General features: G+C 43.4%; 1 protein-coding gene across 3 annotated transcripts in view; it reads right to left on the reverse strand.

Annotated features, from left to right (window-relative positions):
- The window catches only part of DPP8 (dipeptidyl peptidase 8), a 78095-nt gene that overhangs the window by 49368 nt on the left and 13829 nt on the right, over window positions 1-14898 (reverse strand). For all 3 annotated transcript variants that reach the window (XM_030814582.1, XM_030814581.1, XM_030814583.1), the window contains 2 exons: window positions 11517-11690; window positions 8446-8614 (listed from right to left, as the gene is read on the reverse strand). In XM_030814582.1, the coding sequence (XP_030670442.1) occupies window positions 8446-8614; window positions 11517-11690 (343 nt within the window). The remainder of the gene's footprint in view (window positions 1-8445; window positions 8615-11516; window positions 11691-14898) is intronic.

Genomic DNA, 14898 nt, shown 5'->3' on the forward strand with positions numbered 1-14898 from the left:
AGCAAAATGATTCAGTTTATTTGGAAAGGTGGCTGGAGTACAGTGGTAAACTCTGGAGCTGAACGCACTGAGTTCAAATCTGAGGTCCATCATGTATGTACTGTCTGACTTTGGGCAAATCATCCAATCTCATTCCACTGCAGTATCCCATTTGTAAATGAGAATAAAAGGCTACCTTGTGAGGTTGATATGAAGATTAAATTAATTAATTCACATAAAGCTCTTAGAACAAAGCCTGGACCACAGTACACGCTCCAAATAAATGTTATTATTTTCCCAATTAGCAGGATCATGGAAAAAAGATTACATGAAAAGGAGCACAGTATAGGGGACATGTAACTCTCTTACACAGAGAAGTATATCTTAGACCTAGAGTGAATAGGTCATATAATTCAACCATTCTTCTTTCATCTCATTCAGTTGGAGCAGCTCAGCTTTCATCTGTTTTACACTTAGGTTTCAGCAAATAGTTTGAAGGGGACTCTTATTTTAAAAGAAAACCACAAAGCCATAATTATATAAGATTTTGAGGCCAGGCGTGGTGGCTCATGCCTGTAATCCCAGCACTTTGGGAGGCCGAGGCAGATGGATTACAAGGTCAGGAGTTTGAAACCAGCCTGGCCAATATGGTGAAACTCCGTCTCTACTAAAAATACAAAGATTAGCCAGGCATGGTGCCAGGCGCCTGTACTCTCAGCTACTCGGGAGGCTGAGGCAGGAGAATTGCTTGAACCTGGGAGGTGGACGTTGCAGTGAGCCAAGATCACAACATCACTGCCCTCCAGCCTGGGTGACAGAACAAGACTCCGTCTCAAAAAAAAAAAAAAAAAAAAAAGATTTTGTGTCATGAGGAAATGTTTACCATATACTTGAATAAAATAAATCAGATCACTGAATAGCATTTATACTGTGATTCCATTTATAAAAATGCATTTTTAAAAAGTGCTGATATAAACTGAAATATGGTTATCTCCAAGTAGTGAGATTTTGAGTAGGATTTAAAAAATGCTTTATAATTTACAAATTCTTAAATGTACTATTTTTGAAAAACACATATACGTATCGCCACTTAACACTTATCGCCACTTACACTTCCAGTACCCAAGAATGTTTTCTCATGCTCCTTCCCAGTCAAGGCCCAGTCCCAACCCAGAAACAATCACTGATCTGATTTCTATCACCAGAGGTTAGGTTTGCATATTCTAGAAGTTCATATAAATGAAATCATACAGTATGTATATATTTGTGTTTGGCTTGAGTTTCAATATTGTTACATGTGTCAGTAGTTAATTCCTGTTTACTGCCGAGTTGTATTCCATTGCATACCATAGTTCTTTTATCTGTTAATGGATATCTTGCCTGTTTCCAGTTTCTGTCTATTATGACTAAAGATGCTACGAACTTTTTTTTTTTTTTATTGAGACGGAGTCTCGCTCTGTCGTCCAAACTGGAGTGCAGTGGCACGATCTCGGCTCACTGCAAGCTCTGCCTCCCAGGTTCACGCCATTCTCCTGCCTCAGCCTCCCTAGTAGCTGGGACTACAGGCGCCCGCCACGATGCCCGGCTAATTTTTTGTATTTTTAGTAGATACAGGGTTTCACCATGTTAGCCAGAATGGTCTTGATCTCCTGACCTCGTGATCCACCCACCTCGGCCTCCCAAAGTGCTGGGACTACAGACGTGAGCCACCGCGCCTGGCCACATTATTACTGAGTAAGAATTTCTGTGGGCCAGGCGCGGTGGCTCACGCCTGTAATCTCAACACTTTGGGAGGCTGAGGAGGGCGGATTGCTTGAGCTCAAGAGTTTGAGACCAGCCTTGGCAACACAGTGAAATCCCGCCTCTACAAAAAATACAAAAATTAACCAGGTGTGATGGCAGGTGCCTATGGTCACAGTTACTCGGGAGGCTGAGGTAGAAGAATCGCTTGAGTCTGGGAGAAGGAGAATGCAGTGAGCCGAGATCACGCCACTGCACTCCAGCCTGGGTGACAGAGTGAGAACATGTCTCAAAAAAGAAAAAAAAAAAAGGGAATTTTTGAGAACATGTGTTTTCGTTTCTCCTAAGTAAATACCTACGAGTAATATGGCTGGTTAGTGTGGTAAGTGTGTGTTTAACTTCATAAGAAAGTGCCAGTTATCCAAAGTATTTCTATTATTTTATACTCTTACTATCAAAGTATGAAAGTTCTTCTCCAACATTTGGTGTTCTCAGTATTTCTCACTTTAGCCAGTCTAGTAGGCATTACATATCTCATAGTCACTTTAATTTTTATTTTTGAGACAGGGTCTTGCTCTGTCACCAAGGGTGGAGCGCAGGGGTGAGATCTCGGGTCACTGCAGCCTTCATCTCCTGGGCTCAAGCAATCCTCCTGTCTCAGCCTCCCAAGTAGCTGCGACACAGGCATATGTCACTAAGCCCAGCTAATTTTTAAAAACATTTTTGTAGCGATGAGGTCTCATTATGTTTCCCAGGCTGGTCTCAAACCCCTGAGCTCAAGTAATCCTCTAACCTTGGCCTCCCAAAGTGCTAGGATTACAGGTGCGAGCCACTGCACCTGGCCTGATTTTAATTTTACAGGCAAGTTTTATTATTTTTGCTTATTTATATTTTCTATATAGTCTGACATAATGTACAGTACAAACCAATGATTTTTTTATCCAGAAAGTTTGAATCCAAAAAGAAATATTTGGAATTCAGAATTTGGGAAAGCGCTCTCTCTTCTCTTTCTTTTCTTTCCTTTTCTGTTTTCTTTCTCTCTCTCTTTTTTTTTTTTTAGATGGAGTTTTGCTCTTGTTGTCCAGGCTGGAGTGCAATACACCATCTCGGCTCACCGCAACCTCCACTTCCCGGGTTCAAGCGATTCTCCTGCCTCAGCCTCCCAAGTAGCTGGGATTACAGGCATGTGCCACCACCCCGGCTAATTCTGTATTTTTAGTAGAGACGGGGTTTCTCCATGTTGGTCAGGCTGGTCTTGAACTTCCGACCTCAGGTGATCTGCCCGCCTCAGCCTCCCAAAGTGCTGGGATTACAGGCGTGAGCCACCGTGCCCGGCCGAGATTTTTCATATATTGTACATCTACCATAATACATTATGTAATATCTCCAGCAGGGTAACCAAATACCTTGTAATCATATACACCAATATTCCTGCAGCAAACTTATGAATAGGCACACTACACAGATAAGCATATTAAGTTTATCAATATCCTCAGGTCACTTCAGGTCAGGTGTTACTGCCAAATGAGTTTTAGTAACAACCTAACGAAAACTAAGCTCAGTTTTCAAAGTGTTTTGAATTCTGGAATTAATGGTAGAGCCAAGACTATGAAGATAAGTAACCCTCATTTGTATCTTCCTACTGTTTATTATAGACTTCCATTATTATTTATTAAATGAATAAACAGTATCATCTCATCCTTGCAGTAAGTCATTTGAGAGCAGAAGCTAGGATTTTATTACTTTTATTTATTTTTATTTTTTTTTTATTTTTTGAGACGGAGTCTCGCTCTTTCACCCAGGCTGGAGTGCAGTGCCACGATCTCGGCTCACTGCAGGCTCCGCCCCCCAGGGTTCACGCCATTCTCCTGCCTCAGCCTCCCGCGTAGCTGGGACTACAGGCGCCTGCCACCTCGCCCGGCTAATTTTTTGTATTTTTAGTAGAGACGGGGTTTCACCGTGTTAGCCAGGATGGTCTCGATCTCCTGACCTCGTGATCCGCCCGCCTCGGCCTCCCAAAGTGCTGGGATTACAGGCATGAGCCACCGCGCCCGGCCGGAATTTTATTACTTTTAAATTCCTCTATCACCAGGCAAAGAATAAACACATGTACATACTGATAGACCAAATCCATCTCAAGTGGACTTTCACTTACAAACCCAGGGTGAGTAAGTGGAATAAGCTGATGACATTAACTCCCTACCTACTTTCTATCTAAGCACATACTTACACAACACTTACTATGTTTCAGGCGCTATCCTAAATACTTCATAGATATTAACTTATTAAAGCCTCATAACAACCCTATGTTGATGTGCTATTAATTAATATCTGTTTTTACAGATGTGGAAACTAAGAGATGTGTTAAATAACCTGCTCAAGGCCACACAGTTAATAAATGGTAGACTTGAAATTCAAACCGGTTCTATATTCTCTTTTATTTTTTTTATTTTTAGAGACAGGGTCTCTCTCTTTCATCTGCCACCAAGGCTGGAGTGCAGTGGGGCAATTACAGCTCACTCCAAGGCTAGAGTGCAGTGGTACAAATACAGTCACTCCAAGGCTGGAGTGCAGTGGTGCAACTGAGCCTGACTTCCCATGCTCAAGTGATCCTCCCACCTCGGCTCCCAGAGTAACTGAGAAATGGGTGCATGACACTATGTCTGGGTAATTATTATTATTTTTTATTTTTTTGTAGAGACAGGGTCTCCCTACATTGCCCAGGCTGGTCTTGAACTCCTGGGCTCAAGAGATCTTCCCACCTTGGCCTCCCAAAGTGCTGGGAGACCTCATCTCTACAAAAAAAATTAAAAATTAGGTAGGCATGGTGGCACACACCTGTAGTCTCAGCTATTCAGGGGTGCTGAGATGGGAGGATTGCTGCAGCCCCATGAAGACTGCAGTGAGCCAACAGGAGACCCTGTCTCAAAAAAATTGAAAAAAAAAAAAAAAAAAAAAAAAAAAAAAAAAAATGGCCGGGCGGTGGCTCACGCTTGTAATCCAGCACTTTGGGAGGCCGAGGCGGGGATCACGAGTCAGGAGATCGAAACCACGGTGAAACCCGTCTCTACTAAAAATACAAAAAATAGCCGGGGTGGTGGGCGCCTGTAGTCCAGCTACTCGAGAGGCTGAGACAGGAGAATGGCGTGAACCGGAAGGCAGAGCTTGCAGTGAGCCGAGATTGCGCCACTGCACTCAGCCTGGGCGACAGAGCGAGACTCCGTCTCAAAAAAAAAAAAAAAAAAAAAAAAAAAAAAATGGCTAGGATTTCCAAAACAGATTTACTAACTACCAACCTAATCTTTCTACGGTCATTGGTAGTAGAATAGCTGTTCTGATTTCCTGACTTCAAAGGGAGACCCATTAAAACACCAAAATCTGTACTTTTAACTTAAGATCTTCCCTACTCCATCCCCTTTTCTCTATCCTATGCTCTAGATTCAGGCCATATAACTTGGATAACTGCAAGAGTCAAGCTTTGGTGTTCCTGTCTCTACCCATGCTTCTCAAATTTAACCTCCACAAAGTATCCAGAACTTATCGACAATATGATTATGATGATCACACCACTCAACTGTTAAAAACTTTTCCATGGACCCTCATATCATCATAAAGTCCATGTTCATTTACAGAAGATATGGTCTACCCTTGTCCTGGCCCTTATCTGCCAATCTTTTGCTACTTCTTGACTCAGAACTTATGCTTCAGAACCTTCACACTGCTTCTAACTCCTCACAAACACCATGATGTCTTTTGCATCAAGACCTTTCTCATGTAGTCCCCTTGTCAGGAGTGTACTGGATAATATATAGACATTACTTAGGATCAGTTTAGGTGTCATCTTTTCTGAAAAGCCTTCCCTGACCACTGTCCCGCATTGGTGCTCTTATAGAACCCTATGTCTGGCCAGGTGCTGTGGCTCACGCCTGTTCTCAGCACTTTGGGAGGCGGAGGTGGGCGGATCACTTGAGGTCAGGAGTCCAACACCAGCCTGGTCAACATGGTAAAACCCCGTCCCTACTAAAAATACAAAAATTAACCAGGTGTGGTGGCGTGCACCTGTAATCCCAGCTACTCAGGAGGCTGAGAGATGAGAATTACTTGAACCCAGGAGGCGGAGGTTACAGTGAGCTGAGATAGCGCCACTGCACTCCAGCCTGGGCAATAAAGTGAGACTTTGTTGCAAAAAACAAACAAACAGGCTGAGCACGGTGGCTCATGCCTGTAATCCCAGCACTTTGGGTGTATAAGGAGGTCAGAAGATTGAGACCACCCTGGCCAATATAGTGAAACCCCGTCTCAACTAAAAATACAAAAAAATTAGCTGGTAATCCCAGCTACTCGGGAGGCTGAGGCAGGGGAATCACCTGAACCCGAGAGGCGGAGGTTGCAGTGAGCAGAGATCGCACCACTGCACTCCAGCCTGGGTGACAGAGCAAGACTCTGTCTCAAAAACGAACAACAACAAAAAAAAGAACAAAAAAAACCAGAATATGTATCATTTTGTTTTCCTACCTGTAACATATCTGTTAACAATGACTTTCTTTCTTTTTCCTTTTTTTTTTTTTGTTTTTTTGAGACGGAGTGTCGCTCTGTCGCCCAGGCTGGAGTGCAGTGGCACGATCTCAGCTCACTGAAAGCTCCGCCCCCTGGGTTCACATCATTCTCCTGCCTTGGCCTCCTTAGTAGCTGGGACTACAGGCACCCGACACCACGCCCGGCTAATTTTTTATAGTTTTAGTAGAGACGGGGTTTCACTGTGTTGGCCAGGATGGTCTCGATCTCTTGACCTCGTGATCTGCCCGCCTTGGCCTTCCAAAGTGCTGGGATTACAGGCATGAGCCACGGTGCCTGGCCTGTAATTAATTTTAACTAATGATTGATGATGATGCGGGGATAATGATTAAGAAAGATGACAATAAATCAGCTTTGTGAACATAAGATTAAGCAAAAGTGAGACAAAAGAATTTTCAGTCATCATCTTCATTATGGTACTTAAACTCCGGTTCACGTGTTCAAAGAAAAAGCAATACACTGTTTCCCATCTTTCATTTGTATGAAACCTTCAGAGGAAACCATTCACATCTTTCTGTCCTTTGAATAGTGCTTAGTATTATCACAGCCACTTCAATAAAACTTAATTAAATATTCCCACAATATACATAGTTCTACGAAGTTCTTTTTCTATTATGACAATAAGTAGGCTCTCTAAAGCTGAAGGATAATTTTTTTTTTGAGACAGGGTCTCACTCTGTCACCCAGGCTGCAGTGCAATGGTGCAATCACGTTTCACTTTAGCCTCGACCTCCTAGGCTTGAGTGATCCTCCTCCCTCAGTCTCCTGAGTAGCTGGGACTACAGGCATGTGCCACCACATCCAGCTATTTTTTTTTTTTTTGGTAGAGACAAGGTCTTACTATGTTGTCCAGGCTCAAGTGATCTACCCACCTCAGTCTCAAGTAGTTTTATTTTTTTGAGACAGGGTCTTGCTCTCTTGCCCAGGCTGGAGTGCAGTGGCACAATCTCAGCTCACTGCAACCACCGCCTCCCAGGTTCAAGCAATTCTCCCGCCTCAACCTCCCTAGTAGCTGGGAATTACAGGTGTGTGCCACCATGCCCAGCTAATTTTTGTATTTTTAGTAGAGACAGGGTTTCACCATGTTGGCCAGACTAGTCTAGAACTCCTGACCTCAGGTGATCCACCTGCTTTGGCCTCCCAAAGTGCTGGGACCACAGGCATGAGCCACCACGCCTGGCCTCAAGTAGTTTCTTAGAGTGTGTAATTGGTTTTTCTATCTGTTTCTCAAAAACAAAACTAATTTTTAAAAATTTATTTATTTATTTATTTAATTTTGAGACAGAGTCTCACTTTGTCGCCCAGGTTGGAGTGCAGTGGCTCACCATAGCCTCAACCTCCTGGATCAGGTGATCCTCCTACCTCAATCTCCCAGGTAGTTGGGACTACAGATGTCACTATGCTCAGCTAATTTTTTGTATTTTTTTGTCAAACGAGGTGTCACCACGTTGCCCATCCTGATCTTGAACTTCTGGGCTCAATCTGCCTGCCTCAGCTTCCCAGAGTGCTAGGATTACAGGCATGAGCCACCATGCCTAGCCTAAAATTTTATTTTAAAAAGAACAGTTTTGGGAAAATTCTGGCAGTCTTATTAGGCTAAAAGAACAATCATGTCAGAGGTTCTTTTGTTTCACTGTTTGAAAATGAACATTAAAACATTAAAATGAGTATTATACATTTGGTACATACAAGTTATCCTCTGTACTTTCCTCTATTTTTAAAAAAATTTTGGGCTGGGCGCAGTGGCTCACGCTTGTAATCCTAGCACTTTGGGGGGCTGAGGCGGGCGGATCACAAGGTCAGGAGATCGAGACCACGGTGAAACCCCGTCTCTACTAAAACTACAAAAAAAATTAGCCGGGCGTGGTGGCGGGCGCCTGTAGTCCCAGCTACTCGGAGAGGCTGAGGCAGAAGAATGGCGTGAACCCGGGAGGCAGAGCTTGCAGTGAGCCAAGATTGTGCCACTGCACTCCAGCCTGGGCGACAGAGCGAGACTCCATCTCAAAAAAAAAAAAAAAAAAAAAATTTTGAAGACTTGAATTTCAAATATAAAGATCACCCAACTTGGTAATCTAATTTCAAAATGCAAGCAGCAAATTATACTTCAAAAAATACTGTTCAGAAAAGTAAATTTGAAGAACTATGCCTTACCATTGTGCACATAAGTGAGTCTCCTTTCTTCTCTGGTTACGATGTTAGATATCCAAATATCGTTGCTATGTATAAAAGCAATCCAGTCTGGATCAGCAGGGCATAATTTTGGATCCATCCGTATGTTGGGACAACTAGTTTCCACTAGATTGGGCCTTAAAGGTTGTTGCTAGAAAAGTAAACAACATTTTAAGGTAAGTATCAGGCTGACACATACATGTTCCAGCACCCTTCCTATAAGATGAACAATATTTCTAGGTAAAATGTCAACAATGAGGCCAGGCGTGGTGACTTACGCCTGTAATCCCAGCACTTTGGGAGGCCAAGGCGGGCAGATCACCTGAGGTCAGAAGTTCGAGACCAGCCTGACCAACATAGTGAAACCCCATCTCTACCAAAAATACAAAAATTAGCTGGGCATAGTGGTGGGCACCTGTAGTCCCAACTACTTGGGAGGCTGAGGCAGGAGAATCGCTTGAACCTGGGAGGCGGATGTTGAAGTGAGCCAAGATCGTGCCACTGCACTCCAACCTGGGTGACAGAGTGAGACTCAGTATCAGGAAAAAAAAAAAAAAAAGTCAGCAATGATAATTGCTTCCCAGAAAAATATACTTTCTATTGCCTTAACTTACCAGAAAGGACTTTTTTTTCACTTCGAATGAAAAAGCTAAGGGTAATAGGAGAGGACATAAAGGACATAAAGACAATAAAACACTACTTCATAAATTTTGTTGCCCCAACCTGTTTAAGAGAGTAATTACTGTTCATTAAACATTGTTATTAAACACTTATTCACTGAATATTTTATTAAATATTTTAAAATTATTTTTACCAATATAAAATAGTTTGCTCATAAAAATGTAATAGAAGCCAGGATCATCACAATTCTCAAAAGAAGAGTTCCTAAAGCTCATAATGAATTGCCTAGGATAAAACCAAACATAAGCCACTTGAGAGGCTGAGGCAAGAGGATCACTTGAGCGTAAAGTCCAAGACAAGCTGGGGCAATATAGTGGGACCCTCACCTCTAAAAAAAATTTTTTTTTTAATTAGTAATTGGGTGTGGTGGCACACATCTGTAGTCCCAGCTACTCAGGAGGCTGAGGTGGGAGGACTGCTTGAGCCCAGGAGTTTGAGGCTGCAGTGAGCCATGATCTCGCCACTGCACTCCAGCCTGGATGACAGAGCAAGACTTTGTCTTCAAAAAAAAAAAAAAAAAAGTGTGTGTATATATATATGTGTGCATATATATATATATATATAAAAATTTATTAAGATGAATTAGCTTTCGAGGGAAACAAAAAATTGCCTTGTGATAATGATCTTCCAAAACCTCCCTCAGTGCTTACACAGGAAGTGGGAATTGATGCCCTTTTACCTTTTTTTTTTTTCTCTCTCTTTTAGTCTCCACTCTGTCACCCAGGGTGGAGGGCAGTGGAGCGATCTCAGCTCACTGCAACCTCCATCCAATTCCTGGATTCAAGCAATTCTCGTGCTTCAGCCTCCTGAGCAGCTGGGACTACAGGTACGCCTGGCTCATTTTTGTATTTTTAGTAGAGACGGGGTTTCACCATGTTGGCCAGGCTGATCTCAAACTCCTGACCTCAAGTGATCTGCCTGCCTCAGCCTCCCAAAGTGCTGGGATTACAGGCGTGAGCCACCACCCATGGCCTACTCTACCTTTCTATACAGCAAGTACTTTTATCACTTTAAAATGTGTATTTTTTTTTTGAGACAGGGTCTTGCTCTGTCATCCACACTAAAGTGCAGCAGCACAATCTCGGTGCACTACAACCTCCGCCTCCCAGGCTCAAATGATCCTCCCACCTCAGCTTCCTGAGTAGCTGGGACTACAGGCGCATGCTACCTAGCCTGGCTAATTTTTTTTTTTTTTGAGATGGAGTCTTGCTCTGTCACCCAGGCTGGAGTGCAGTGGCCCGATCTCGGCTCACTGCAAGCTCCGCCTCCCGGGTTCACGCCATTCTCCTGCCTCAGCCTCTCCGAGTAGCTGGGACTACAGGCGCCCGCCACCACGCCCGGCTAATTTTTTTGTATTTTTAGTAGAGACGGGGTTTCACTATGGTCTCGATCTCCTGACCTCAAGTGATCCGCCCGCCTCGGCCTCCCAAAGTGCTGGGATTACAAGCGTGAGCCACCACGCCCGGCCCTGCCTGGCTAATTTTTGCATTTTTTGTAGAGATAGGGTTTCACCATGTTTCCCCACGCTGGTCTGGAACTCCTGGGCTCAAATGATCTGCCTGCATGGGCCTCCCAAAGTGCTGGAATTATGGGCATGAGCCACCGCATCTGGCCTAAAAATGGTATCTTAATGTAACTAGAAAGATTATTAACTCTTTTGTTTTGAGATAAGGTTTTGGTCTGTCATCTAGGCTGGAGTGCAGTGGCACAATCACAGTTCACTGCAGCTTGACCTCCAGGCTCAAGCGATCCTCCCACCTCAGACTCCTGAGTAGCTGGGATTAAAGGTGTGCACCACCATGCCCAGCTAAGTTTTTTAAAATTTTTTGTAGAGACAGAGTCTCTCTATGTTGTCTGAGCTGGTAAAAAAATTAGTTCCTAAGGCTGGGCGCGGTGGCTCATGCCTGAAATCCTAGCACTTTGGGAGGCCGAGACAGGCAGATAACCTGAGGTCAGGAGTTCGAGACCAGCCTGACCAACATGGAGAAACCCCATTGCTACTAAAAATACAAGATTAGCCAGGGGTGGTGGCGCATGCCTGTAATCCCAGCTACTCGGGAGGCTGAGGCAGGAGAATCACTTGAACACAGGAGGCAGAGGTTGGGTGAGCCAAGATGGCGCCACTGCACTCCAGCCTGGGCAACAAGAGTGAAACTCTTGTCTCAAAAAAAAAAAAAAAAAAAAAAAAAAAAAAAAAATTCGCTCTTAAAATTGGAAACCAATCTCCATGTTTCTTGTTTTCATTGCTATTAAATTTCTTTGTTGGTGGGTAAACTGAAGTTTCTGGTTTGTTTATTAATTACCTTTCTGATTTGGGTGCAAATAACCTTTTGGACCCAAACCAGATTTAAGCACTAGCAACTCCAACTTACCGTAAATCCTTGTGGCCCTCCATCTTTTACGTGATAAATTCCACTACCAGCTTGAAATAGAAATGTTCCACTTCCTTGGTGATAATCGTAAGAAGCAATTCCGACTGTTCCAATGCGTTTTCTTTCTCTTAATAGTTCTTCTTCTCGAGAATACATTCCATAGTCCAGTGTTGCCTAATGTGAAAGGAAAGTCACCTATTCCAGTCTTCTGAAAAACCATCTTTTGCTTTTAGCACTGAAATCCTAGAATCTCCAACATTATTGACTCTATTTTTTTTTTTTTTTTTTGAGACAGAGTTTCACTCTGTCACCCAGGCTGGAGTGCAGTGAAGCAATCTTGGCTCACTGCAAGCTCCGCCTCCCGGGTTCACGCCATTCTCCTGCCTCAGCCTCCCTAGTAGCTGGGACTACAGGTGCCCGTGACCACGCCCGGCTAATTTTTTGGGTTTTTAGTAGAGACGGGGTTTCACCGTGTTAGCCAGGATGGTCTCCATCTCCTGACCTCGTGATCTGCCCGCCTCGGCCTCCCAAAGTGCTGGGGTTACAGGCGTGAGCCACCGCGCCCGGCGACTCTCCATTTTTTTTTTCAGCCTTCTAATTCACTGAGCACAGTCTACATGTTAAGTGACCCCAAAATTTGCTGGCAACTTTGAGCAGATTAATTTTAAGAAGTCTGCTGAAAGATTTCCTAGTAAAGAGTCTTTAGATGATTACTGTATACATTAGAGAACAAGAATAAAGTCCAATCATGTTGGCGTTCAAGACTTCCTATAACTTAACTGTAATTTAGTAGCCAGCATGCAATTAAGAGACAGACTTCTAAGTCAAGTGGTTTGAATCCAAGCTTTGACCCTTCACTAGAAGTCTAACCTTGAGAAAGTAGTTTAATTCATTCAAAAGTAATTTTCTTCATTTTCAAAATAGTAATAAATCATCTATATCAGCTTTGTGAAGATTAATTTAGATAAAATATGTACGTTTAGCACAACGACTGACACAGAATAAGGTCTCAAATTTGTCAGCTGTTATTAATACCTTTCCACTACACTAGCAATACTCCTCTTAATAAAACCTTAGAGGTCAAGCTGGTCACATCACTGATCTAAATAAAACTCAATGAGTGGTTTTCTGTCTCCTGGTCTTTGTCTGTTCTATCCCTCTTCCCTGGACTCTTGGAAGAATGTTTTTCTTTCTACCTATCCCAGTTTACTTATACCCCAAAACCTTGCTTGAATTCTCAGCTAGCAAAGTTTTCCAATTCACTATTTCACAGTGATTTCTTTCTTTCTTTTTTTTGAGACAAAACTCTCACTCTGTTGCCCAGGCCGGAGTGCCGTGGTGTGATCTCAGCTCACTACAACCTCTGCCTCCTGGACTCAGGTGATTTTCATGCCTCAGCCTCCTGAGTAGGTGGGATTACACGCATGTGCCACCACGCCCAGCTAATATTTTGTATTTTTAGTAGAAACGGAGTTTTGCCATGTTGGCCAGGCTGGTCTCAAACTCCTGGCCTCAAGTGATCTGCCCACCTCCGCCTCCCAGCGCTGGGATTACAGGTGTGAGCCACCAAGCCTGGCCCTCATGAAAGAAGTGATTTCTTTCATTTATGTCCTAAATTATTTATAGGAGTTACTGTCTGTTACTTATTTAACTATGGTATTGTTTTTTACTTTTTCAGGATATTTGCTAAATGGAAAAAAAAAACAACTTCAGAGCAGAATCTCTGTGGTTTTCTTTTCCTACTTAAAACATATTTGTTATAATGTCTCTCAAAGGAAGTTTGTGGCTGGGCGTGGTGGCTCACGCCTGTAATCCCAGTACTTTAGGAGGCCGAGGCAGGTGGATCACCCGCGGTCAGGAGTTCAAGTCCAGCCTGGCCAACATGGTGAAACCTTGCCTCTACTAAAAATACGAAAATTAGCCGAGCATGGTGGTGCGCATCTGTAGTCCCGGCTACTGAGGAGGCTGAGGCAGGAGAGTCGCTTGAACCTGGGAAGCGGAGGTTGCAGTGAGCCAAGATCACGCCACTGCGCTCCAGCCTGGGCAACAGAGCGAGAATCTGTCTCAAAAAAAAAAAAAAAAAGAAAAGAAAAGAAAATTCTACTTAAAATGTTATTAAAAAAATAGGCTGACGCAATAGTAGTGGGTTATCGGAACTTATTAACATTAGTGTCACTAAAGTTGGTATACAACCCCTAACTGCTAAATTTGACTGACATTAAAATAAAAAAAGAAAACAAAAATAGTTAGTAGTAAATTTAACCAAAGAAGAGCAAGACGTGTATATGGGAAACTGTAAAACACTGTTTAAAGAAAGTAAAGATCTAAATGAATAGAAAGACATCACGTATGCATGGACTGGAAGACAGAGTAAACGCCTATCAAAATTCCAAATGCCTTTTTTTCCAGATATAGACAAACTGACCCTAGTAATATTCATATAGAATTGCAAGAGACACAGAATACCCAAAACAATCTTGAAATACCATGAATTATTATTATTTTTTTTTTGAGATGGAGCCTTGCTCTGTTGCCCAGGCTGGAGTGCAATGGCGCGATCTCGGCTCACCGCAACCTCTGCCTCCCGGGTTCAAGAGATTCTCCTGTCTCAGCCTTCAAGTATCTGGGATTACAGGCATGCGCCACCATGCCTGGCTAATTTTGTATTTTTAGTAGAAACGGGGTTTCTCCATGTTGATGAGGCTGGTCTCGAACTCCTGATCTCAGGTGATCCACCAGCCTCAGCCTCCCAAAGTGCTGGGATTACAGGCGTGAGCCCCCGTGTCCAGCCTGAAGTATTTCTTTATTGTTGATTACTTTTTTCTTTCTTCTTTTTTTTTTTGAGACAGAGTCTCCCTCGGTCACCCTAGCTGGAGTGCAGAGGTACCATCTCAGCTCACTGCAATCTCTGCCTCCCTGGCTCATGCAATTCTCCTGCATCAGCCTCACGAGTAGCTGGGATTACAGGCGCCGCCCCCCCACCCCACCTGGCTAATTTTTATTTATTTATTATTATTTTTTGACATGCAGTCTTGCTCTGTCACTCAGGGTGGAGTGCAGTGGCACAATTTAAGCTCACTGCAACCTCTGCCTCCCGGGTTCAATTGATTCTCCCACCTCAGTCTCCCGAGTAGCTAGGATTACAGGCACCTGCCATCATGCCTGGCTTATTTTTTTATATTTTTAGTAGAGACGGGGTTTCACCATGTTGGCCAGGGTGGTCTCGAACTCCTGACTTCAGGTGATCCGCCCGCCTCAGCCTCCCAAAGTGCTGAGATTACAGGCATGAGCTACCGCACCTGGCCTTTTCTATTATTTTTAGTAGAGATGGGGGTTTCGCCATGTTGGTCAGGCTGGTCTCGAACTCCTGGCCTCTGGTGAT

The sequence above is a fragment of the Nomascus leucogenys genome, chromosome 6 (genome assembly GCF_006542625.1).
Source record: "Nomascus leucogenys isolate Asia chromosome 6, Asia_NLE_v1, whole genome shotgun sequence".
In the NCBI taxonomy this organism is placed as follows: Eukaryota; Metazoa; Chordata; class Mammalia; order Primates; family Hylobatidae; genus Nomascus; species Nomascus leucogenys.